Source organism: Chiloscyllium plagiosum, unplaced genomic scaffold, assembly GCF_037043375.1.
Source record: "Chiloscyllium plagiosum isolate Xiang-an unplaced genomic scaffold, Cpla_swu_hap1 HiC_scaffold_18, whole genome shotgun sequence".
Lineage (NCBI taxonomy): Eukaryota > Metazoa > Chordata > Chondrichthyes > Orectolobiformes > Hemiscylliidae > Chiloscyllium > Chiloscyllium plagiosum.
Window position 1 is genome coordinate 60584204 of NW_028270156.1, and position 27815 is coordinate 60612018.

Consider the following 27815-nt stretch of genomic DNA (forward strand, 5'->3'; position numbering starts at 1 on the left):
CAGGTCTACTTTAACTTCGGTCCTCAATACTCTCCCTATTTCTCTCGCCACAGCACTCCAATAAACACAGGCCCTGTGGCATGTCCAGAAGCAATGGGTAAGAGTACCTACACTTAGTTTACATTTGGGACACACTGAAGATGCCCCTTTTTAAAATTTCACCAGACGGTCCAGTGCCAAATGAACCCTATGGAGAACCCTGTGCATAGCGCGTCCTATTACAGATTGAGATCTTTCAGCACGTTCTCCCATATGTCCTCCCATGTTTCAGAAGAGATCTCCACTCCTAGCTCTTGCTCCCAGACCTCTCAAAACCGGTTAATATCCTGCCAGGCCCTGCCACCCAACAGCCGATAGAAGGCACTAACCGAAAGGGTACTTGTGGCACGTAGCAACAACCTCTCTGTATCGGGCTTATAGGGCTTAGTGAGAAGTCTTCTGGATGAAATCCCTAACCTGAAACAAACAGAAACAATCTCTGCTAGGCAACCCGAATTTGCGACTCAATTGCTCAAAAGACATCACAACTACCCCTCAAACAAGTCTCCCAAACTAGAAATTCCTGTCGCTGCCCATAGTTTGAACCCTGAGTCCATCATCCCTGGTTGGAACCATAGACAATAGACATTAGGTGCAGGAGTAGGCCATTCTGCTCTTTGAGCCTGCACCACCATTCAATATGACCATGGCTGATCATCCTTAATCAGTATCCTGTTCCTGCCTTATCTCCATAACCCTTGATTCCACTATCCTTGAGAGCTCTATCCAACTCTTTCTTAAATGAATCCAGAAACTGGGCCTCCACTGCCCTCTGGGGCAGAGCATTCCACACAGCCACCACTCTCTGGGTGAAGAAGTTTCTCCTCATCTCTGTCCTAAATAGTCTACCCCATATTTTTAAGCTATGTCCTCTGGTTCGGCACTCACCCATCAGCGGAAACATGTTTCCTGCCTCCAATCCTTTAATAATCTTATTTGTCTCAATCAGATCCCCTCTCAGTCTTCTAAACTCAAGGGTATACAAGCGCAGTCGCTCCGGTCTATCAGCGTAAGGTAGTCCTGCCATTCCAGGAATTGACCTTGTGAACCTGCACTGCTCTCCCTCAATAGCCAGAAAGTCTTTCCTCAAATTTGGAGACCAGAACTGCACACAATACTCCAAGTGTGGTCTCACCAGGGCCCTGTACAGCTGCAGAAGAATCTATTTGCTTCTATACTCAATCCCTCTTGTTATGAAGGCCAGCATGCTATTAGCCTTCTTCACTGCCTGCTGTACCTGCATGCTTACCTTCATTGACTGGTGTACAAGAACACCCAGATCTCTTTGTACTGCCCCTTTACCTAATATTGTCGAGCAAATGAACAATGTTAGTCCTAAATAACCAATCAAACATGTGGGTAATAAAAATATCTAGGTATCGGAAACTTGCCCATGACCACTCAAAGGGGAACCTAAGGCCACTTTCAACCTCTGGCACTTCCTTAAGGTCCCCCAAAGGCATAACCTCCGAATTTGCAAATTTATTCTCATAACCTGAAATAGCCCCAAATGAATTGATACATTGTATTAGATGGGGTACGGAGGTCATCGGGTCCGATTAAAAACAGAAGGACATCATCCGCATGCAACGTTGTCTTATGTACCCTTATACCCACTTCCAGAGCGGTTATGTGGACGTTCTGATGAATGGCCTCTGCCAGTGGCTGTATCATCAACGTAAACTACAACGGTGAAAGGGGGCAGTCTTGACGACTACCTTTGCCATTCCTAAAGTTCTCAGACTTCACTCCGTTGATGATGACCACGGCCAGAGGGTGGCGATATAAAACCTCCACCCACCTAGCAAAGACCTCACCCAACCCAAACTCCTCTAAGACATAAAAGAGATATGGCCATTCCATCTAGTCAAATGCTTTCTCGGCATCTAAGGAAATCACCAATCCCTGAATCGATCGCTACTGACATGCTTGGATCATATTCATCAACCTTCTAACATTATTAGAAGACCTACGGCCCCTTATAAAACCTGTCTAGTCCTCTTTGACAATATGGGGCAACACTTTCTCCAATCTCAGCGCCAAGATCTTAGACAGAATCTTGAAATCTGAATTTAATAGAGAGATGGGCCAGTATGAGGCGCAATCCTCAGGAACCTTCCCGTTCTTAAGAATGAGGGAAATATTAGCTTATCTCAAAGATGGTGGTAGGCATTCATGCATATAGGAATGATTGTACATTTCCAACATCAGCCCTGACAGAATCCCTATAAATTCCTTATAGAACTCACCTGGGAGACCATCAGGGCCAGGTGCTTTCCCACTCCAAATTTTACTGATTGACTTCATATTGCCTCCTGCTGTTTCTGAGCCCAAGCCAAACTACAGTCATGCCTAACATATAAAAGATGGCGCAGATTGTTGGAGGTTACTCACCCCAGTTCCAGGGCATCTCTGTTGGACCAGGTCTGGTTCGTGCTTTTCGATTGTTTCTACAATGACCTTTCCTCCACCGTAAAGTGGTGATGTTCATTGTTGATTGTGCAATGTTCAGCCTCATTTGCAATTCCTGATTTGCCAATGCACATATGCAGCAAGACCTGGAAAGTATCTTGGCTTGGACTGATAAATGACAAATGACATTTCTGACACAAAAATGCCAGTCAGAATCATCTCCAACAAAAGAGAACACCACTACCTGCAAATCCCTTCCAAGCATCCTGATATGGAACTTTATTGCTGTTCCTTCAGTGTCGTTGGGTCAAATTTCTGGAACTCCCTTCCTAAACAGCACTGTGGGTATCCCTAAAACCCCAGGACTGCAGCAGTTTCAGAAGGCGACTCACCTTCACATTGTCCAGGGCAATTAGGATGGGCAATAAATGAGGCCTGGCCAGTGACATCCAGATTCCATGAATTAAGTTTATAAAATAATTTAAACGGTGATGGAGCCAAAATTCTATCAGTGGTATCAGATTGTCATGTGCTGGAGTTTCTTGGGATTTCAAATCAATGATTATAGATCGGTATGCAAGTGGGTAATACTCTATCGTTGTGTGGTCATCCACTCAACAAGGAATGATGTCTTGTCTACTCATTTAGATCGCCTTGTCTTACTCTAAAGACTGCTTTGTTCTTTGAAATATATTGCAACTTGTTAAGGATTTTGTCAGCCCAGGAGAGTTGTGATGGGAGCTAATCAACACTAACAACTAAGTTATACTGTCTGTTGACCTTACAATAAAAGGAGAATTAGAGATTCTTGACACTCTTATTCAAATCCCTGTGCTTTGAGTCCTTACAATCAGCTTCTTTCATTTAAATACCAGCGGAATGACAATATCAAAGGCAGCCTAATTCAATAAATCTGCACTAAAGCAGTTGAGGTACCTAAAGCTGAGGTGTGGATCAGCCCTGAACTAATTGCATAATGAAGCAGGAGTCAAATATTCCTTTGTATTTTAAATTGTTAATGTAAGCTTGGTTTTCCAGAACTTATTTTAAGTTTATCAAAGGTAGATTTATTTCTTTGGACTGCACCTTCCCAAAGACAGCCATTGCTATTCCTTCCTGTTGCGATTTTGCTTCTTCCAGCTAACTTATACAAAATGGTGCAGCTTGTCTCTTGTAGTCATGTTTATTTTTCATTTATGGTGGGTGGCACGTGGGTGATCGAGTCAACTTGTGAGAATAGGTCAGGGTCCAGATTTCAGTTCTGGGTAGTATTTTGAAAATTCACTGATATTCTGAAAATATATACGTCAGTGACAGACATGTAACTGAGAACGAGAATGAGCAAGAGTTGTAAAATGTCTTTCTGTTAATATCAAGCTGTAAAAATATTGAATTCGATCAAAACACTTCTCTGAAAATAGCTCCGCCAACTGTGAGGTGACGAACTGAGGAGGAGGTGGGAGGCAGGATGAAATTATTTTCATTTCTTCCAAGCTTCAAAGGCTAATAAAGATATCAGTGCTGCCCAAAAACTAATTGCGTCCTGGCAGCATATTACTGTAGCAATTTAGTAAAGCAGACCCCATACACCTAGACACACACTCCAATTAATCTTTATTATTGACTGTTGTGTGGGCTGATTTCTCTCTTACAGCAATACATGTTTTTTGATGGATGGCTATTTTTATGCAGCTTCAGTTTTGCTATATTATTACTTTGCTCCCATAGGGATCTACCTGGAGTTTCTTTGACAGAAGAGACGAAGGTTCCACTGCTTCTGATAGACACCGCAGGATGTGGCTTGCTTGAACTTGACGAAGAAGATGAACAATCCAAAGGAAATAGTGGTACTGTATGATTAATGGGAGATAAATTGGAAGATAAATACTGATATAGCATTCCCTTCCATAACTGAATAAAAGTAGGTTTCATGAAGCTAAAACTCCTTAGTACATCATTTTTTTAAAAAAAATGCAAAATATGGCAGGCAATAGGTTCCGGAAAGTGCTGGAGAAACTCAACAGGTCTAGCAATGTCTGTGGAGAGGAACAGAGTAAATGTTTCAAGTCCAATGACTTTTCTTTGGAACTGAGAGGACTGGAAAATGATGATTTATGTTGACACAGTGGGGGGAGGAGCAGTTTTACAAATGGCACTGTGTTAAAATTTCCATCCTGGCCGGCTGTGGTGAAGCTGGACGCAAATTGGAGGAACAGTGCCTCATTTTCTGCTTTGACACTTTAAAACCTTCAGGGGTCAATATTGAGTCAATCAGCTTGAGAGCATGAACACTGTCCTCCAGTTTGATTATTACACTTGCCCCATTTCCCTGCCTCTCCACAGCCACCCTTACCATCTGTGTACTGATGGAATAGGTTTGCTCTCGGCAAAGCTGATCTGTTTTCTACACTTCATACCAATCAGTAATGTCTGTTTTTCATCTCTATCATTCCTTCATGACCATTACTAATCACTTTGTGCTCTGTTTCACTCCCCATTTGTCAACAGCACGAAAGCCATCATTTTCCAGCGCCATACTCTTTGATTCTGATCTCCAGCATCTGCAGTCCTCACTTTCTCCCAATCATTTTCCAGTACCCTTCTATTCTGAAGGAGAGTCATCAGACTCAAAATGTTGACCCTGTTTCTCTCTCCATGGATGATGCCAGACTTGCTGAGTTTTGCCTGCACTTTGTTTTTATTTTTAATGCACGTGTGAAATTTTGTGTTTTAAAAGGGAATCACAAATAATGCAGCACAGAAGGATGCCATTTCGCCTTTGGGGTCTGTGCTCGTTCTTTGAAAGAGTAATCACGTAACTTCCATTCTTTCCTCAAATCCCTGTCCTTTTTCGTCCTTTAAACACTCACCCACTTCCATTTGAAGGCTAGTCTTAAATCTGTACCACAACCATATCAGGCTCTGCATGTCAAATCCTAACCACTTGTTTTAAAAGCTTTTCCTTTATGTTGTTTGGCAAAATTAAAAATAATCAACTAAGTATCTGTTTTCTGATATGACCCTTTTCAACCATTGAAAGCAATTTATTTTACCTGATTTATCAAAATGCTTCATAATCATAAAACACTTATCAAATCTTTCCAAGTCTTCTCGGCTCTAATGGAAACAACCCCAATTTTTCCATCTACCTGCATAAATGTCATTCTCAATTCCTGGATTTATTCCAGTAAATAGCTTCTGTATCCTCTACAAAACCTTTATGACTTTGCTAGATAGTGTTGTACCCACCATAGGACACAAACTACAGCTGATGCAGAACTTGTGTTTTACATAGCTTTAGCATATCCCCTTGGGTTTTGACACTCTGCTTATAATGCTCATGATCCCATATGTTTTATTAACTGTTTTGATAATCTGTTCTACCACCTTCAAAAATTTGTGAAAAACACCCACTGGTCTTTCTGTTCTTGAATCCCCAATTAGCCTACAACCTTTCCACATGACCAGTAACCACTCTGCTGGTTGGAAAGTTTGACACCTCTGCAGCATTTTCTCTATTTGATTTATTGTTTGATTTACTGCTGTTTTGCATGCTATACAGGCAGATCATACTACACAAAGTGCATCAGGATAGCAGAACGGAGTGCAGAATAGTGTTATAGCCACAGAGAAGGTGCAGAGAGAAATAGATCAGAATTAACATTTTGTGAGGTCTGTTCAAAAATCTAATAACAGTGGGGATAGAAGCTGTTCTTAAATTTGTTAAATGTATGTTCAAGCATTTATACCTTCTATCTGACTGAAGAGGGTGGAAGAGAGTATAACTGGGGTGAGAAGGGAGTTTGGTTATGTTGGTTGCTTTCCCAAGACAGTTGGAAGTATAGAAGGAGTCAATGTATGAAAGGTTGGTTTGCGTGATGGACTAGGCAGTGTTCGCGACTCTCTGTAGTTTCTTGTGATTGTGGGAAAAGCAGTTGTCATACCATGCTGTGCTGCCTTGGAAACTATGGATGATTTCTATGGTGCATCTCTAAAAATTGTTAACAGTCTCTGTGGACATGCCTAATTTCCTTAGCCTCCTGTGGAAGTGGCAATGTTGTTGTAATGTCTTGACCATCACGCTGATATGGGTGGACCAGGACAAATTGGTGGTGATCATCACTCCCAGGGACTTGACCCTCTTGGCAATCTCCACCTCAGCACCACTGATGCAGACAGGGCATGCCCTCCACTCCACTTCCTAAAGTCAATGACCAGCTCCTTCATTTTGCTGATCTGGATGGAGAAGTTATTGTCGTCACACCATGCCACTAAGCACTCAGTCTCTTTCCTGTATTCTGTCTAGCCGTTGTTTGAGATCTGATCTACAATGGTGATATCATCAGCAAACTTTTCCACGAAGATGTGGTAGATTTTGGTCACACTATCATGAGTGTATAAGGAGTATAGTGGGGGCTGAGTATGCAGTCTTGTGAGGTACTGGTGTTGAGTATTAATGGTGGAGGAGGTATTGTCATCTATTCTTACTGTTGAAGGCCTTAACCAGGCTCATTGGCTGTCCACTCCAAGGGTGAGCCCAACCTGTTAACAGCCCAACCTGGGGATAGTTTTAGATGATGTTTCAGGGAGCACTTACGGTAAGGCTCCCCATATTTTCTTAAAGTGAACTAGAAAAATCAAGCCCAAGATTTAAAGAAAATTTAGATGGCTAAAGTGCTGATGACAAAGAATTACTGTAATTCTGTTGCCTTGAAGATTATAAACTTGAACATCTCAACACCTGGCTTGAGAAGTTCCTAATCCAAGATCATTGACAAGGTGTTTATGATGTTGTTCTCTTGAATTGCGATCACAAATAAACAAAAATAATTCCTTGACACGGGTCAATAACGTGTTTAAGCAGAAAGCTGCAATAGCAAACTATCGCCAGACTCTTATCAAATACAAGAAAATAGTTATTTTGTTGAAGTCAAATCTGACAACCCACCATTATTAGGAAGCAGAACCTATTTGTGATTTTGTAATGTTGCATGAAGACAAATTGTTCTAATTTGTTTGAAATAAAATAACCATTACTTTCTTTGTTTACTGGGCATAAAATAGACAGTTCCTACATTTTGCCAGATTTTTCTCAGTCCACCTTTTAAAAAGTTTGGTGAGATGCAAGTATCCAGGTTCTGATCGCAGGAGTAATGTAGTTATGTCCTCGGATTTTATTATCAAATCCATAGATAATGTACAACATGAGTTAACTTTGACATGGGGCTTGTGATCCACTTAAAAAAATTATTGCTTATGAAAAGATGTATATGATAAACGAGAGTTTGTAATGTCAATGCTTATACTGCTTTTATTCTAGGGGAGGTTCAAATTGTGACTCTGCACATTCAAGCCCTGATTGAAGCTGGTGTCCGCGCACAGGATATTGCTGTGATTGCTCCTTATAATTTGCAGGTATAGTTACTGATCCTTTTCGAATCCTTTTGTACAGGCAAATCAGTAGTTTATTTTTGATTTCTGATATTGAACTGTTCAATCGTAGTTTTGCAATCTAATTCCTGAAGTTCCTTTTCCGAGTGCAGTTTGTGCACCAGCGGTTTGAAAGAGACAGTATGTTGATCCAGTGTTTAGGGTATCTGTTTGCATCCAGTTTTCTGCAGTTCATTGCTCATTGCTAACTTTCAAGTTTTAACATAATTAGTAAATACTCTAAAATGTTTAGAAAGTGAATAATAAAAATGAAGAGAAAGGACTCCTGAGATATGACTTTTGAGACTGGGAATATTCTGTTTAACAGCAGCTAAAATAGAAGAGGTGCCATATGAGAAAGTGGAGAGACAGTGGGCTTTCTAGTGACTGCAGTTCACTACACCAGCCGCATCGCCCAAAATGATGGAGAACATTTGTAGGCAACAGCACAATATCACTGGCAATGGATATACCCTGTGTTGCAAGTGTCCGTAGAGCAGATAGCAGCACATTTGTGTATCTGGTTGTTTGATGATCTGGACTCTGAAGACAGTTGCCCACACTTAATTGAGTTTTTTTTGAAGAAGAAGAAGATTGATGAGAGCAGGGCGGTGGACATGATCTATGTGGACTTCAATAAGGCATTCAACAAGGGTCTTCATGGTAGACTGGTTAACAAGGTTAGATCACATTGAGCACATGGTGAACTAGCAATTTGGATATAGAACTGGCTTGAAGGTAGAGGACAGAGGGTGGCAGTGGAGAGTTGCTTTTCAAACTGGAGGCCTGTGACCAGCGGTGTGCCACAAGGAGTAGTGCTGGGTCCACTGCTTTTTGTCATTTATATAAATGATTTGAATGTGAACATAGGAGGTAGAGTTAGTAGGTTTGCAGATAACATGAAAATTAGAGGTGTAGTGGACAGCAAAGAAGGTTATCTCAGAATGCAATGGGATCTTGATCAGTTGGGCCAATGGACTGATGGAATTTAATTTAGATAAATGTGAGGTGCTGTATTTTGGAAAGGCAAATAGAGCAGGACTTATGCACTTAATGGTAAGGTCCTGGGGAGTGTTGCTGAACAAAAAGACCTTGCAGTGCAGGTTCATAGTTCCTTGAAAGTAAAGATGCAGGTAGGTAGAATAGTGAAGAAGGCATTTAGTATGCTTTCCTTTATTGGTCAGAGTATTGAGGAGAGGAATTGGGAGATGTACAGGATATTGGTTAGTCTCCTTTTGGAATATTGCATGCAATTCTGGTCTCCTTCCTATAGGAAGGATATTGTGAGAGTTGACAGTGCTTCCAAGGAATTATTTAACAGTATTTGCGCATTTGTAAATCTTAGTGATATCAGAGACCACTCTGTTTTCATGTGGAATTGGAGCCTTTATCACTTTAAGTTTCCATAACTAGCCAGTGAGTAGACCAGCCTTTCTAAGCCTTTCTGAGTGAATGAGATGCTTGAAACTATCATTCTAATGACCTGTAAGAATGGACCAAAACTGGAATTCTACTTTTCATCGAACCAAGATCTAGTTTGAGGAAAATAAGATTGAAATAACTGCACAGGGGCCAGTATCCCATCACCAGGTCACCCTTTATTTACACATGCATAGTGTTTCCTCAGAGCCAGCTGTCAGAGTGATCAGAATCTCTGGCACTCCTATTTGTATGTCAGCCAGGGCTCCCTGATTGGACCAGATTAAAAACCCCAAACAGGGAACTCATATTATATGAGGTCCACCTGACTGACCTTGTTATAATCATTATAATGATATTCTTGGTTTGACATAACCCAGTCAAATACCTTATATGTTATTGTTTCTGAGCCAATCTGGAACCAGTGTTCTAGTGAAAAGGAATAATAGGGTGGTCACTAGAGAGATGGGGAGGGGGTAAATGACAGGAAGTATGATGATAAATAAAATGAAAAGCAGCAGGTTAGCATGTGTGCAGGAAGGTTTAACTACATGGCAGACTATGAAAGAAGTAACAAAGAAGAATAACTCTAGAGATATTATTATAGGAGATGTTGGAATTCATGAAGAGGGCACTTTACCTCAATGCTCGTAGCATTCATAACAAGGTAGGTGAGTTAACGGCACAACTCATCACGAATGAAAATGATTTAGTAGCCATTGTGGAGACATGGTTACGGATGGCCATGACTGGGTGTTAAATATCCAGGGGTAACAGACCACTCAGAAGGACAGACAGGAAGGTAAAGGAGGTGGTGTAGCTCTGATATTTAAGGGCGATATCAGAGTGGTGGTGAGAGATGCTAGAGGTTCAATGGAGAATAAGGCTGAATCTATTTGGGTGGAAATTAGAAATTCTAAAAAGAAAAAGTCACTGGTAGGTGTAGTCTATAGGCCACCAAATAATAATGCCACATTGAGGCAGGCAATAAACAAAGAAATAACTAATGCCTGTAAAAATGGCACAGCAGTTATCATGGGGGATTTTAACCTGCATGTTGATTGGTCGAACCAGGTCAGTCAGGGTAGCCTCGAGGAGAAGTTAATTGAATGTATCTGTGATAGTTTTCTTCAGCAATATGTAATGGAATCGATGAGGGAGCAAGCAATCCTAGATTTAGTCCTGTGTAATGAGACAGGAATAATTAATGATGTCATAGTTAGGGATCCTCTTGGAAGGAGCAATCACAGTCTGGTTGGATTTAGAATATAGATGGAAAGTATGAAGGTAAAATCCAATACCAGGGCCCTGTGCTTAAACAAGGGAAACTACAATATGATGAGGGAGGAATTGGCTAAAGTAACTGGAAGCAAAGACTTTATGATGGAACAGTTGATAAATAGTGGAGGACTTTCAAAGCAATTTTTCAAAATGCTCAGTAAAGGTATATACCAGTGAAAAGGAAGGACTGTAAGAAAAGGGGTAATCTGCCATTGGTGTCTAAGGAAATAAGAGATGCTATCAAATTGAAAGAGAATGCATACAAAGTGGCCAAGATCAGTGGGAAACTAGAAGATTGGGAAAACTTTAAAGGTGAATAGAAAGCCACAAAAAGAGCTATAAAGAAAAGTAAGATAAAACATGAGAAAAAACTACCTCAGAATAGAAAGACAGATAGCAAAAGTTTCTATAAAAGTATAAAAAAAGAAGAGTGGCCGAAGAAAACATTGATCCTCTAGAGGATGAGAAAGGAGATTTAGTAATGGGCTATGAGGAAATGGCCGAGGCATTGAGTAGGTATTTTGTGTCAGTCTTCACAGTGGAGGACGTGAATAACCTGCCAGTAATTGACAAAGAGATGAAGGCAGGTGAGGACCTGGAAACAATCATTATCATGAAAGAGGTAGTGTTGGGTAAGCTAATGGAGGTAAGGGTGAGCAAGTCTCCAGGCCCTAATGGAATGCATCCCAGGGTATTAAAAGAGATGTCTGGAGAAATAGCAAATGCACTTGTGGTAATTTTCCAAAATTCACTGGACTCTGGGGAGATTGGAAAACAGCAAATGTTATGCCACTGTTTGAAAAGGGAGGTAGATAAAAAATAGGAAATTATCGACCAGTTAGCTTAACTTCTAGTGGGGAAAATGCTTGACTCTATGATCAAGGAAGAACTAACAAGGCATTTTGATAGAGGTTGTCCCGTTGGGCAGATGCAGCATGGGTTCATGAAGGGCATGTCTTGCTTAACTAATCATTTAGAATTGTATGAGGTCATTACGAACACGGTGGACAATGGGGAACAGTGTGGTGTACCTAGATTTCCAAAAGGCCTTCGACAAGGTGCCACACAAGAGACTGCTGCGTAAGATATGCAAGGCATTATGGATAAAGTATTCGTATGGAGAGAGGATTGGTTGACTAACAGGAAGTAAAGAGTAGGGATAAACGAGTGCTATTCTGGTTGGCAGTAAAAAAGTAGTGGTGTGCCTCAGTATTGGTACCGCAATTATTTACAATTTACATGGATGATTTGGAGTTGGAGGCCACATGTTGTGTGTCAAAGTTTGCGGATGAGTGATAGAGCAAAGTGTGCCAAGGACTGTGAAACTTTGCACAGGGGTATAGATAGTTTAAGTCAGTGAGCAAAGGTCTGGCAGATGGAGTACCATGTTAATAAATGTGAAGTCATCCATTTTGGTAGGAGTAACAGTAAAAAGGACTATTATTTGACTGGTAAGAAATGGCAGCATGCTGTTGTGTGGAGGGACCTGGGTGTCCTTGTGCATGAATCACAGCAGGCTGGTCTGCAGGTGCAACGAGTAATTAAAAAGGCAAATGGAATTTTGTCCTACATTGCTAAAGGAAGTTTAAAAGCAGGGAGGTTATGTTGCAGCTGTACAACGTGTTGGTGAGGCCACACCTGGAGTACTGCATGTAGTTTTGGTCTCCTTACTTGAGAAAGAATGTACTGGCACTGGACGGGGTGCAGAGGAGATTGAGGTGGTTGGTTTATGAGGAGAGATTGAGTATACTGGGATTATGTTCATTGGAATTTAAAAGAGTGAGGCAGAATCTTAGAGAAACATAAAATTATGGAGGGAATAGATAAGATAGAAATAGAGAGGATGTTTCCGGTGGTGGGTGTAACTAGGACAAGAGGGCATGGCTCAAGATTAAGGGGAGCAGATTTAGACTGAGAAGGAACTTTTTCTCCCAGAGTCTTGTGAATCTGTGGAATTCCCTGACCAGTGACGTGGTTGAGCCTTCCTCAGTACATGTTTTAAAAGCTAAGATAGATAATTTTTTGAACAGTAACGGATATAAGGGTTACGGTGAGAGGGTGGGTAAGTGGAGCTGATGCCACAAAAAGATCAGCCATGATCTTATTGAATGGCGGAGCAGGCTCGATTGGCCTGATGGCCTACTCCGTTCCTAGTTCTTACATTCTATGGTATTGGGAGATAATGTCATGAAGAGTTTTGAACTATAATATCGAAGTACTGTAACTGGTTGCAAAAAATCAATGCCTGCTTTTGATCAGGGCCCCCTTGTTTATGTTTGCGAATTGAGCATTTTGTCCACTATAGCTGAACCTGATTCTGCTCTGTCCTGTTAGCCACAGGCCCACCTCAGCTGCTGCTCTGAATAACCTCAGCTAATTCAGCACATACTGGGTATTTCTGGTTTGACGAACTTGAGCAAAAACATGTGTACTGAGCCAGATATTGTATGGTCTGGTATATCTGACTCCGTATATGATTCTGAAGGAAGCTAATACGACTTTTTGTCCAGTGGAATTTTGGATCCACTTCCTTCGCAAAGTGGGTTCTCGGTCTTAGCACTGTAGTACGTGAGAGATGCTAGGTGGGTTGGGCAGTTTTCTGTTTTTTTTAATAAAAAGAATCATGCTCCCTCTAGGTTGATCTTGTGTTTTTCCTGGATACCTGTTGTAGAGTGTTGCAGCAGAGATGGAAACAGATTAAATTTGTTTGGGCAAGGAATGGTGGGATTTAGAAATGAGATGAGCCAAATTATAATGGAGGTTGGGGTTACTGAAACAACTAAACTTTATTCTTAACAATGGAATTATTTTTTAAATAGGTCCAACTCCTGAGGAAAGAATTGTCTAAAAAGTATCCGGAACTGGAAATCAAGTCTGTTGATGGTTTCCAAGGAAGAGAAAAAGAGGCAGTTATTTTATCACTTGTGAGATCCAACAGAACAGGTATGGACGATTGCCTTTTTTGTGTAGTGTGATACTGCATGTCTCTTGAGACATATGATTTTTTAAAAGTCTGCAGGAGAACGTGAGGACTGCAGATGCTGAAGATCAGAGACAGAGTGTGGTGCGGGAAAAGCACAGCCGATCAGGCAGCAACGGAAAAGCAGGAGAATCGACGTTTTGGACGTAAGTCCTTCATCAGGACTCCTGATGAGCTTATACTCAAACTATTGACTCTCCTGCTTCTCGGAATTTGCCTGGCCGGCTGTCCTTTTCCAACACCACACACTCTGACAACCTTTTGAATACGTAAGGTTCTGAGTTTTGATAAAAGTACTGATGTTAGAGTTGCTTTGCATTAGTTACTTGGATATATGCATAATAAGCTTGTCCAAGAAACAAAAGAGTTTGCATTTGTATGATGCTTGTCTCAACCCAAAGTAACCTCAAAGTACTTTACAGCTAATTAAGAATTTTTGAAGTGCAGTCAGTGCTATCGTAGTGTATGAGCGAGAGAGTTAAAATGGAGACAAGAAAAGCATGCACAGGGAAATCAGTGTGGTCCATGGCCTCCATTCTCACTATCTTGAATTTTGCATGCCCTCACTTTACCAGTGATGTTCATCATTACCCCCTCCTTCCGAATCAAGTTTAAAACATGGCAGGAAATCTTGTTGGGAACATCTTCCAATAGTTTGCCAGCCTCGACAAGAAGATTGGTTAGTGTTTGAAAATATGAATGCAGTGTTAAAAGCAGTTAAGACAGGAAATGGGTGGAGAGGGGTGTGTTGTGTCGGGTATAAGTGGAAGAAAATGTATTGTAGCCTCATGTTATGGCTAGAGATATTGTGACATTGCCAGCTTTCATTTAAATAGATGTACGTGAAGATTATATACATAGATACTCTTGAGTATTACATTGATGCAGATTTTAGCATCATATTTTATACTTTACTGTGGAACAAAATATCCACTAAAAGTATTACCTAAGCATGATATTGGTCATTGAATATCACAAAAAGTATCGAGAAATGGGGAAACAAAGACAGAATTAAATTTTCTTGACTTGAGTACAAGTGGCATTCGTAACAAGATGAAGGAATTTGTATTACAAAAGAAATAAATGGACAAGATATGATGGAGTCATTATGAGAATATAGTTATGAAGTGTCCAAGACTGGGAACTGAGTAGTCAAGGGCCTTTAACATAGTGGAAAGATACAAAAAAGCACAAAATGATGACTTACGTCATGACCGTCAACTCTGTAAAACAATGCCTCATTGTTCAAGAGCTCCATTATGGAATTTTGGTTTCTGCCATATTTGTTGCAGAGGAGGCCAGTGGGTCGGGAAGGTCTTGGTTTTCTCTGGGTCCTTTTCTTGACTAGTTGCGCTTTTAGTTTCTTCTCGTCTTTTTCGATATCCCTTGAAGCAGTCAGCTTCCAGAGATCACATCCAGTAGCAGCTATCTTCCATTTGGCATTATCAATATCTGTCATCTTAGTATCCCACTTGAAGGTTTACTTATAGTGGAGCCATTGGTGCCCAGGAGATTGTGACGCAGTGTCAATTCGCCACTTATCAATTAATGTGATCGAGCCCATACAGATATTGTTGATTAGTACAGATATTCTAATAGAATTAGCACCTCAGAGGAAGTGAGGACTGCTGATGCTGGAGAGTCAGAGTCAAAAAGTGTGGTGCTAGAAAAGCACAGCATGTGAGGCAGCATCCGAGAGCAAGAGAGTCGATGTTTCAGGCATAAACCCTGCATCAGGAATGTGAGAAGGAAGGGGGCTGAGAGATAAATAGGGGGGTAGGGCTGGGGCTGGGGCTGGGGCTGGAGGGGAAGGTAGGTGGGATGGCGATAGGTGGATGCAGGTGGAGGGTAATTGTGGTCGGTCAGTGGGAAGGGTGGAGCGGATAGGTCAGAAGGAAGATGGAGAGGTAGGAAAGTCAAGAGGGCAGTGCCAAGTTGGAGGGTTAGATCTTGATAAGTTGGGGGGAGGGGAGATTTGGAAACTGGTGAAGTCAGTGTTGATGCTGTGTGGTTGTAGGTCCCAGGGCAAAAGATGAGGCTTTCTTCCTCCAGTTGGTGGGTGGCTTTGATTTGGCACTGGAGGAGACCCAGGGCTTGCATGGCCTTGGAGGAATGTGAGAGGGAGTTGTAACCACCCGAGCCATTGTGCTCCCCTTCTCGGGTACTTATTGGGAAGGTCCCGGGTCATTGCCTAACTCAGCCTCGATGTACAGAGGAACCTTGATTATCCGAACAAGATGGGCGGGCACTATTTCATTTGGGGCTGGGGGTTTTCTGAAGTTTCCTTTGTCCTTGCTCTGCCTGCCTTGCTCCCTCTTTCTGTCTCAGGGTTTGTTTCTGAGCAGAGACACACTTGTGTGTAAGGGTCCTGCAGCAATGCTGTTGCCCCCCCTCCCGGCCCGTCCACCCAAACTTCCCCCCTCCCCCCTCCCCCTGCCCCATCAGTTCAATGGGATTGACAAAGCAAGCACTTGCTCAATCCACTCCCATTCAGAAGACTAGGCAGCAGCACACTGCACACAAGACCCCACCCCCCGAACCCTGTTCAACACCAAACCCGCCTCCGTGAGTCCCCTTCCGCCCTCCACCAACCACCATCTGCAGCCCCGCCCGGCCCCCCAACCCCATTCAACACCGAACCTGACCTTGTCCAACCCTGTCCCCAACCCCATCCAGCACTGCCCCAATCTGACCCCCACAGCCGCATCCAACACCGTACTAGTGCGACCTGGCCACACCCCTCCCCCTCCTCTGTGAACCCCCCCACCGGGCAGCAGGACTGGACAACAACCGTAAGACTGCTGCTGCCTTTGGGGGGTGAGTCTCAAAATAACACACACACACACGCACACACTATAAACAAACACACACACACACACACACTTGAACTGCTTTTTTTGGACAGGTTCCATTTTTGCGCTGTACAGGACAATATTGGAGAGATTATCTGGGGAAGGTAGTTTTAGGGTACACTCTTGTGTAGAACTCCAGGGAGAGTGCACTGGAGGTCAGTCATTTGGAGACTGATTTGGGCTCCCATCGATGTTCTCAGCAGCACTTCAGTAAGCCTGGTTCATTTTTAATAATTGTAAACAAAAGACGTGTGCAGTGTTGAAACACGTCTTTGATGTAATGTTTCTATCAGGACCTTGAGATCTTCTTCAGATATTCAGGTAATCGAGGTTCCTTTGTATTCAAATTTTGAAATCAAGGATTTGAGGAAAATAGAGTTAAGGCTATATTTATATCAGGCAAAAGTGAGGACTGCAGATGCTGGAAATGAGAGTCTAGATAAGAGTGGTAATGGAAAAGCACAGCAGGTCAGGCAGCAACCGAGGAGCAGGAAAATCAACGTTTCGGGCAGTGGCCCTTCATGAGGAATGAAAGCAGGGAGCCTCTGGGGTGGAGAGATAAATGGGAGGGGTGGTGGGACTGTGGAGATGGTAGCAAAGAGTACAATAGGTGGGTGGGGGTGGGGATGAAGGTGATAGGTTAGAGAGCAGGGTGGAGCGGATAGGTGGGAAGGGAGATTGGTAGGTCATGGGGATGGTGCTGAGCTGGAAAGTTGGAACTGGGGTAATGTGGGGGGGGGAGGGGAAATTAGGAAACTGGTGAAGTCCACATTGATGCCCTGGGGTTGAAGTGTTCCAAGGTGGAAGATGAGGCATTCTTCCTCCAAGCGTCGGGTGGTGAGGGAGTGACGGTGGAGGATGTCTAGGATTTGCATGTCCTCGGCAGAGTGGGAGGGGGAGTTGAAATCTTGGGCCACGGGACGGTGGGGAGATTGGTACGTATTCCCAATTCCTCCGCCTCTGCCGTATCTGCTCCCAAGAGGACTAGTTCCACCACAGAACACACCAGATGGCCTCCTTCTTTAAAGACCGCAATTTCCCTTCCCATGTGGTTGAAGATGCCCTCCAACGTATCTCATCCACATCCTGCACCTCCGCCCTCAAACCCCACCCCTCCAACCGTAACAAGGACAAAACCCCCTTGGTCCTCACCTTCCACCCTACCAACCTTCACATAAACCGCATCATCTGCCGACATTTCTGCCATCTCCAAACGGACCCCACCACCAGGGATATATTTCCCTTCCCAGCCCTTTCCGCTTTCCGTAAAGATCATTCCCTCCGTGACTACATTGGTCAGGTCCACCCCCCCTCCCCCAAACAACCCACCCTTCCCTCCTGGCACCTTCCCCTGCCACCGCAGGAATTGCAAAACCTGTGCCTACACCTCCTCCCTCACCTCCATCCAAAGCCCCGAAGGAGCCTTCCACATCCATCAAAGTTTCACATCCACCAATATCATTTATTGTATCAGTTGCTCCCGATGCGGTCTCCTCTACACTGGGGAAACCGGACGCCTCCTCGCAGAGCATTTTGGGGAACATCTCTGGGACACCCACACCAATCAACCCCATCGCCCTGTGGCCCAACATTTCAACTCCCCCTCCCACTTTGCTGAGGACTTGCAGGTCCTGGACCTCCTCCACCGCCGCTCCCTCACCACCAGACGCCTGGAGGAAGAACGCCTCATCTTCCGCCTCGGAACACTTCAACCCCAGAGCATAAATGTGGACTTCACCAGTTTCCTCATTTCCCCTCACCCCCTACCTTACCCCAGTTCCAACCTTCCAGCTCAGCACGATCCTCATGACCTGTCCTACCTGCCAATCTTCCTTCCCACCTATCCGCTCCACCCTCCTCTCTGTCCTGTCACCTTCATCCCCTCCCCCACCCACGTATTGTACTCCTTGCTACCTTCTCTCCAACCCCACCCCCCCTCCCATTTATTTCTCCACACCGGAGGTTCCCTGCCTTCGTTCCTGATGAAGGGCTTTTGCCCGAAACATTGATTTTCCTGCTCCGTGATGCTGCCTGACCTGCTGTGCTTTTCCACATTCCACAATCTAGACCCACATTTATATCAGCCATTAACTTATTTAATGTTGGAGCAGGGTCACGGAGCTAAGTGATCTATTTCTCCTATTTCTTATATTCGTATAAACCAGATTGAAGCTTTGTGATATGCAGTAGTAAGGAACACCTCAAGGAAGCAATGCATGATCTTGGCAGGCTTTATTACATTTTCAGGAGAAATCTTTCACTTGTAATGCAATTTGAAGGTGTGAAATTGAATCTGTTTCTCCACAGAATAATGGTGAAAGCCCAAATAGTGTGATTCAACTGTGCAAGCATTAAATTCTCAGCACTATCTGATTGCTTTCATTATTATTGACACTTGAGAATGAATAAGAAAACAACACAAATGCTTGTGACTGAGGTCATGTTAGTTCTCTTATGAAAAAATAAGAAGTGGATTGAACTTGGCTGTAATGAATCCCACAGTTGAATAGCTTGTGATTTGTCTTGTCAAGGTTCATATAACATACAAGTGCCTGTCAAGTTATGCCCCAGCAAGGAGTCTTCAAGAGTTGAAAAAAAAATTCAGGCAGTGTAAAGCAGGAAAGAACTGTCTAGTCCATCCAGCTTCGAAAGCTTGTGATGTCAAATTAATCTCTTGGACTATAACATGGTGTCGTATGACTTCTGACTTCCTGCATCATAATACATGCATTCCTCAACCTCTCCAAAGAAAGATAATCTCTTGGAAGAAGCAAGAAAACAGATAAGCTCCCAGATCCATTAAGGAGAATGGATCTGAAAACAAAATCTCTCTAACCCTCTTAGGTGATCGAAACCAGTCTAGAAAATCATTCTGGCCCTGTGGTAATCTTCACTCATGCCAGAAGTTGGTTGAAAAAGAAGAAATAGTGAAAGAATGCATTATGCATATATACCCAAAAACAATGAGATATAAAAAGCGATGTCTCTGTTAAGAGGAGTGTAGCTTGTTTTGCATGCTGCAATACTTCTCTATAATGTCTTACATTTTTTCAAAGTCACCAGAACCCCAATAGTCTGAGTGAATCTAACGCATTATTAAAAAACCAAATGTTAATGTGCCTCAATGTGAAGTTAATCTCCCCAACCTTGTTTCTGTTGAGTAAAGTTAATTTGAATGTATTGTTTCCAGCTATGGCAGAAAGTAATAAATCAGGATTATTCATTCCATCAGAGATCAACACATGGCTGCACATTATTGATCGCTGCTGATCCTGTGGAGGAACTGAATATTAATTAAACAAGATTTAGAGTTGTTCATCAGGAAAATATAAAAATGAATCTATGGTAGGGAGAACCAAAAGCTTTTAAGATTTACTGGAAGCAATATTTAAATGTTTTCAAATTGTATTTAAAGTAAAGCAATAAGTATACAGTATTGTTTTAATTTCCCATAAATATCAGTGGATCTGAAGAAATAGAGAGTTTTTTGTTTAGAAAAACTGCTGCTTAGGGCTGAAATGCAGATTAATCCCTTTCAAAATTCAAATGTTATTTTTAAAATCTTTTGCTTTTTAAATGCAATATCTGCATTTTCTCAGTGGAAGTACAGTGATCTATTCATGTCAGCAGTTGGAAAGAAATTTTCCTCTCTCTCGGCTGTAAAGTTTCTATGTGGAATAAATTGGCACTGTCCGAGGTTTAGCATTTGCTCAATATGCTTGAATTATCAAAGCTATCCTTAATTTGGCATTAATTAGCACTAAATCTCTCAGTTTGGCTGATCTGCAAAATGAAAAAAAAGGCACACAGAGTTGTGGCCCAGGTAAACTGAGGCAGAAGGAGGTTCAGTCAGTAATTGACAACTGATACGATGCTCTTGAATAGTTTGATGGAGATTTAATAAAGGTGTTAAAACATTATTAAAGTCTTCGATAGAGCAAGGAGAAACCATTTCCAGTGTCAAAGTAATCAGATAAAGATTTAAAATGATGGGAGAAGAGCCAGATGGGAAATATTTTATTTTTGTGTAGTCAGTTGCTATGATCTAGCATGTAATGTCTGAAAGAGTGTTGGAACTGTATTTAGTGGTAACCTTTATAGATGAACTGGCTGTATGCTTGAACAATAAGTATTTGCAAGGCTATGGAGCATAAGTGAGGAGTTTGGGACCACATGGGTACCTGGGACAAATAGTCTCCTCCTGTACTGTATCAGTCTTTGATTCTATGACTTGTATACAATACTTGGTTTTCTCTTAGGTGGTAAAATTCAATTGTTGCAATTTGCAGTTAACAAGAAACTTTTGGACATCAATCAGTAAGTGGTGAGTCAGAGTATCCATTGCTGGTATTTGATGTTCCATTGTCACATAGAGTCACAGAGATGTACAGCATGGAAACAGACCCTTCGGTCCAACCCGTCCATGCTGACCGGATATCCCAACCCAATCTAGTCCCACCTGCCAGCACCCGGCCCATATCCCTCCAAACCCTTCCTATTCATATACCCAACCAAATGCTTTTTAAATGTTGCAATTGTACTAGCCTCCACCACTTCCTCTGGCAGCTCATTCCATACAGGTATCACCCTCTGTGTGAAAAAGTTGCATGAATTTGTATAACTCCGACTTCTCTGTTACCCTGACTCCTGCTGCATACTGCCCTGATAACTTAAGTTGAGGAAAGTAGAAATTACAATTAGTTAAATATTCAAGTACAGAAGAACTTGTATGGTATCCTTGATAATGTCCAGACATTCCAAATATAGCTTTTTCTCTGCTGGGCTGTATCGAAATTCTGCTGTATTAGCATGTCTCATTTTGAGCCATTCCATATTATCTCTTGATGAATCATTAAAACTTATTAGGATAGAAATTGGCCTTGGGCGGTAGCACAAAATATCAGATCATTGGGGCATAGTGGCTCAGTGGTTAGCACTACTGCCTCACAGCACCAGGGACCCGGTTTCGATTCCCACCTCAGGTGACTGTCTGTGAGGAGTTTGCATGTTCTCCCCGTGGCTACGTGGGATTCCTCTGGGTGCTCTGGTTTTCTCCCACAGTCCAAAGATGTTCAGGTTAGGTGGATTGGCCGTACTAAAATTGCCCATAGTGTTAGGTGCATTGGTCAGGGGTAAATATAGGGTAGGAGAATGGAATGGGTGCGTTACTCTTCAGAGGGACAGTGTGGACTTGTTGGGTCAAATGGCCTGTTTCCATACTGTAGGGAATCTAATCTAATCTAACCACTTGTTTACATTCTGCACTATATGTATTGCCATCAAAATTAATAGAATTAATATCAAATGGAGTGTGTATCAGGAAACCCAAATGAAATCATCCTTTCAGCACTTCAGTCTAAGACCAATTTCTGCTCTGTTGGCTTTTGGGCAAGTAATCACATTTTGACTTCTGTTATCCAGGTGAGGTGGGCTTTCTGGCTGAAGACCGAAGAATAAACGTAGCAGTTACCCGTGCGCGCCGCCACTTGATGGTGGTTTGTGACACACGGACAGTCAGCACTCACCTGTTTTTGAAATCCCTGGTTGACTACATGACTGAACATGGGGAAACGCGGACTGCTTTTGAGTACTGTGATGATATTGTGTCTGAAAATTACTCCAGGCCAGCCCCTCGGGCTGAACATAGGAAAGCAAAAGATTCTTCAGATGCACGCAGAAATAATGGGAGCTCAACCAGTGACAGAAGTGCAGCATCTCTAAAAACACACAAACTCACACAAAATCAACCCACTCAAAAGCTTGGGTGTAAAGTGAAAGTCTCAAATGACAGTCGTTCCTTAAAGCAAAAAAAGGATGCTAGTCCAGGAACATTACACCAACCTGCAAAAACTGCAAATGTAAAAGATAACTCTGAAAAACTCAGGGAACAAATAATGCAATTTATGGAGGATATTACAAGGACTCGATCTGAATTCCCATCATCTTTGAATTCACATGATCGGTTGTTGGTTCACCAAATAGCAGAAGAGTTTGGCCTTGAACATTTTAGCATTGGTGAAAGCAAAGACCGGTTTATTGTTATAGCCAAATCAGAAACACAAAGTCCTGTTGATGGCCAACCAGTCCAAACGATGCTGGAAGTGACTCAGAAATCTAGCAGTCCTGCCCCACACATAGCTGAGGAAAATGAACGTACTGTTACTGAAATAGAAGGGCCACAAGATTGTGCCCCTTCTGTTTCTCAATCAAAGGTAGATTTAAAGGCACTGTACTTGGAAAGGATGCAGCGGGAACAAGCTAAACGCGAGATGGCAAAACCGAAACAGCATTCTAGCACTACTGCTTCATTGAAGTCTAAAAATAAGAAACATATTGAAAAGGGTAAGTACTATTCATTGTTATTAAAATTATTTTTAAGATGTGAGCTACTAACATTCTTTTAATGGAATTGAAGGTGACACATTAAGCTACGATTATTGAATAGAAACAATCCATTGAGAAATGGAGAGGACATTCAGTTTTGGAGGGATGTTAATGTAGTGTTTTAGATATTTTATAATTCTGTTGTAGCTATTTTGTTAAGAAAACCACTGGTACCCCCCACCCCAGAAGCTTTGTGTTTTTTTATGGAATCCATTTCTTTTTGCAATTTACATATTTATTTCACGTCACTTTGCTGAATCTGATTAAACTTAACACACAGCTGAATTGGTTTTTATTTTCTTATAGTTGAGTTGTTTGTATAGTTCAATATTTCACAAACTTTTATTCAGCTCCATAAAAGTGGTCATTTCATGCATTGAATGAGAAATACCAATTCTAAATAAACTAGAGTTTATCCAATACGGAAAGTATATAATATTGTTGAGATAATTATCATTATTTAAATGATTGTATATGTTAGACTAGCACACAATAGCAAATCATAATGTTATAGATTCTTTATCTACAAAGCCAATTGAGTGTTGCTAAAAAAAAGTATAGAATTTTTTTACAGAATCCCTACTGTGTGGAAACAGGCCCTTCAGCCCAACAAGTCCACACTGACCCTCGGCAGAGTAATCCACCCAGACCCATTCCCCGATAGTTATCCCTGACTAATTCACCTAACCTAGGCATCCCAGAACACTATGGGCAATTGAGCATGGCCAATTCACTTAACCTGTGCATCTTTGGATTGTGGGAGGAAACCCACGCAGACACAGGAAGAATGTGCAAACTCCACACAGACAGTCACCCGAGGATGGAATCGAACCCGGGTCCCTTGTGGTGTGAGGCAGCAGTGCTAACCACTGAGCCACTGTGCCACCATATATTTTGGCAAAACCTTTTTGTCCTGTACTGGCGTACATTCCCACAAAAATAATTTTAAAGGGTAGCAACATTTCATACTACCTGAGAAGTAAGTGCTAGTTAGTTGGCAAGTAAGCACTGATTGGCAGAGGCATTGTTCAAGTGCCAGTTAGATGCTGATTGACAATTAACTGCCAAGTTTTGTCTAAATTTAAACATGCAGGTTGACTGTCATTGGTCAATGCATTGCCCTGATAAATGAAACTGGGAATTGCTGTTGCCTATTTTGTTCTGAGTCAAAACTTTGCAATTAACTATCAGTTATCATCCATACTCCAAGCAACAGCTTTCCCAATTTGAGTCCACTTGTGAGCCAATCATACACCATTAAATAATACTCCCGTTTACAATGGCATTTACAATGAGTGCAACACAAAAATCTTTGGCAAAATGTGTCTTTATGCAGCAATAATTAGAAGGAAATTTGTTTTGTTCCACTAATAAAGGTTCATTTTAGTTGAGCAGATTTCAGGACTTTCAGCTGCACACAAAATTGATGAGGATTGTATTATTGTAAATTTTCTTTAATGTGAGCTAGGATGGTCTCAGGGTTTTAAGAATGCCTGGAATATTCTTACTATTCAGATAACCCTGAGATGTGAAAAGCCATTGTGCTACCGTATTGAAACTTTGCAGGCATTTGCAGTATATTATGTATTGGATTTTGAATTATTTTACTTTAGTTAGGATGGGGCCGATCAGTTCTCTAATTGCTTTTTTTAAACAGGAAAAGTCTCAACTAAGGAAGCTGCTGCAAGTAATGCTGACGAAGATTTTGATGCGCTCATTGCTGAAACAATAAAGGCGAATAGTGTTTGTGCTTTTTTAAAATGTAAAGCAAGTATTCTAACCTTGGGGCAACATTGCATTCACTGTAACAAACACTACTGCCTCAGCCATCACATCCCAGAGGTAAGAGCTGTGCGTAATAAAGCAAGTGCTCAACTATTTAATTTTACAATGTTTAGCATTAAGTTGTTGATAATAATGCTGAAGGAACTGGATTGATCTAGATATTGGAACACAGTATATTTTAGTAAAATAAAGGCACTTAATCTGATGAATTTTTACTTGGCACCTGAAATTTAAAAAAAGAGAAATTCTGGCCATGTGGGTGTTATTGACAAAGCCAGAATTGTTAGCTGCTCATTGTTATCCTTGAGAAAGTGATTCTCGTCTCCCTTGAACTGTTAAGTCTATGTAATGACAGAGTCTTTCGGAAGGGAGTTTGAGGATTTGGAGCTAACAATGATGAAGAAACTATGCTACATGTCTAAATTGGGAATGTATATCTTAGAAATGGTGATGTTCTTATGCACCTCCTGGCATTTTCCTTCTAGACATCATTCTTGTGAGGTCCTGTTGAAGAAACCTTGCTGAGTCACTGCAGTGAATCATGTAGTTGACATACAGTATGTTAGTTGAGAGAGTGGAAGTTTAATGTGATGAATGAACTGTGGAACTTGTTATCTCCTTTACCTTTCCTCTTTCAAAATCCACAGCCTTGTAAAATCCAAGCTTAAATTTCCTTACTACTACCAATTTGTTCACTTTACCTCATAACTTCCCAAACTGCTTTTCAGACAAGCTTTCAATCTGACCTAGCTTGTGCCATTAATTCATTTCATATTTAGAATTCTGCAGACTTTTGTGATGGCCACCTGTTTTATTTCATTCTCGATTTACTTAGCAGATTCTACCTTCATTATCAAGAACAACTTAATTTATATGTGTTTCTGTCCCTCTTCCAGGTTCATGGTTGTGGTGGGAGTGCCAAAGCTCACGCCCGAAAACTCATCAGCAGAGAAGGTATTCTATATGCAGGCAGTGGCACGAAGGACCATTCATTAGATCCAGTGAAGAAAGCCCATCTGCAGAGAAGACTAGGAAAGAAAATAGATCAATTAGCTAGCCAACGAGGTGCTAAAAAGGAAACTACAAAAAAAAATTTTGGTGAACTATAAATTTATGTCAATAGCCTAAATATGTGTATTTATTTGAAAGTATTTTGTTGCATTCTAAAAATAATTTCTGGACTACAGCAGTTGTTGGACAGTTAGGAATGGAAATGCTTATACGAATTATGCAAGCTATGCAATTTCCAAAGCTTCTTAGCGGGTGTTTAAAGTTATGTCACAATAGATGCTACTGAGATGCAAGAATTAATCTTCATCTTTTACTGTCAGCAGCTGTTTAAAAACAATGGGAAACTCTGAAATGCTTGCTGCAGTGTAAGTGATTATCCTGATTACTTCAGCAACTTATTCCATACCATTATTGGGAATAGCTGTAAAAGGACAATATTAGTGATGGATTACTGGAACAGTAATCATTAATGTTGTTCAATCTTAATCAGACATTTCTATTTTTGATTTTTTTATGTTTAAAAATCTGCAATAAAATGGAACATAAAAGCACACAATGAACTGATTTCAAAATGCATTGCTGACCAGTAAATATTGTAATTAAACATTGGTTAACAATGCATCCAATACGCACTCAATGTCAGATAAAGTGATCTATTTTTTAACATGAAACAAGCATTCTTCATACTAGACTCTTTTAACCTGAAGCATGGAATATGGAAGACATAGACCTCAAGAATTATAAACGTGTTCTTATTTTACCATGGAGAGTGGTCTTAAAGGATCGGCCAAGTTAGTGGGTAACATAACTGTTTCAGACCACAGATTATCCTTGGGCAATGACACAGAAGATTCACAAGCATGTTTACCAACTGTCATTATGTTGGTGAACCTATTTAGCTAGATGTCCACTGAGTGCGTTTAATTGATTTGTGTTGAAGAATAAATGGAACATTGGGAGTTAGAGTCTTTTGGACCTTCTAAATGAAAGTTACTATGCACAGACTGGACTTACCCCCAAAAGATACGTTTGGGGCCCCTTGCTAGTCTCAGTGCACTGACTCCATGGGAATTGTCTGGGAAGTTTAAACATCTGATGGGAATTTGCCCAAATGTTTGCCATTTTGAGTTAGAGTCAGAATTTTATTTTTCTTTTATTCATTTGTGGGATGTGGACATCACTGGCTGGCCAGCATTTATTGCCCATCCTTAACTGCCCTTGAGAAGGTGGTGGTGGGCTGCCTTCTTGAACTGCTGAAGTCTATCTGCTGTGGGTTTACCTACAATGCCATTAGGGAGGGAATTCCAGGATTTTGACCCAGTTTTTTCAGAGTCAGGATGGTGACTGGCCTGGATGAGAATTTGAAGTTGGTGGTGTTTCCAAACATCTGCTGAGAGTGTGGTAATGGAAAAGCACAGCAGGTCAGGCAGCATCTGAGGAGCAGGAGAATCGATGTTTCAGGCAAAAGCCCTTCATCAGGAATGAGGCTGTGAGCCGAAGGATTGATAAGATAAATGTGAGGGGGTGGGGCTGGGGGGGAGATGGATGGAGGTGGGGGTGAAGATGATAGGAGGGTGGAGCAGACAGATGGGGAAGGAAGATGGAAAAGTAGGACAAGTCATGACTGCAGTGCCGAGTTGGAAGATTGGACTGGGATAAGGCAGGGGGTGGGGAATGAGGAAACTGGTGAAATCCTCATTGCCGTGGATTTGGTGGGTCCCGAGGCGGAAGATGAGGCGTTCTTCCTCCAGGCATCAGGTGGTTAGGGAGCGGCAATGGAGGAAGCCCAGGATCTGCATGTCCTTGGTGGAATGGGAGGGGAAGTTGATGTGTTCAGTCACTGGGCGGTGGGGTTGGTGGTGCAGGTGTCCTGGAGATGTTCTCTAAAGTGCTCTGTGAGTAGGCATCCAATCTCCCCAGTGTAGAGCAGATTGCATTAGGAGCAATGGATACAGTAAATGACGTGTGGAAGTGCAGGTAAAACTTTGGGGCGTTGGATGGGGGTGAAGGGGGAGATGTGGGCGCAGGTTATGCAATTCCTGTGGTGGCAGGGGAGGGTGGGTTGTTGGGGGCGTAGACTTGACGAGGGAGTTACGGAGGGAACGGTTTTTGCGGAAACCAAATAGGGGTGGGGAGGGAAATATATCTGTGGTGGTGGGGTCTGTTTGAAGGTGGCGGAAATGTCAGCGGATGATGTGATGTGTACGGAGGTTGGTGGGGTG

At 41.9% G+C, this 27815-nt stretch overlaps 1 protein-coding gene across 1 annotated transcript in view; it reads left to right on the plus strand.

Moving 5' to 3' along the window:
• The window catches only part of ighmbp2 (immunoglobulin mu DNA binding protein 2), a 79714-nt gene extending 53565 nt beyond the window's left edge, over nucleotides 1-26149 (plus strand). The window contains exons 11-16 of the mRNA XM_043706168.2: nucleotides 4180-4298; nucleotides 7772-7866; nucleotides 13401-13524; nucleotides 21835-22755; nucleotides 24455-24639; nucleotides 25479-26149. Coding sequence (XP_043562103.2) covers nucleotides 4180-4298; nucleotides 7772-7866; nucleotides 13401-13524; nucleotides 21835-22755; nucleotides 24455-24639; nucleotides 25479-25691 — 1657 coding nt within the window. The 3' untranslated portion in view covers nucleotides 25692-26149. The remainder of the gene's footprint in view (nucleotides 1-4179; nucleotides 4299-7771; nucleotides 7867-13400; nucleotides 13525-21834; nucleotides 22756-24454; nucleotides 24640-25478) is intronic.
• The last annotated feature ends 1666 nt before the right edge of the window (nucleotides 26150-27815 follow it).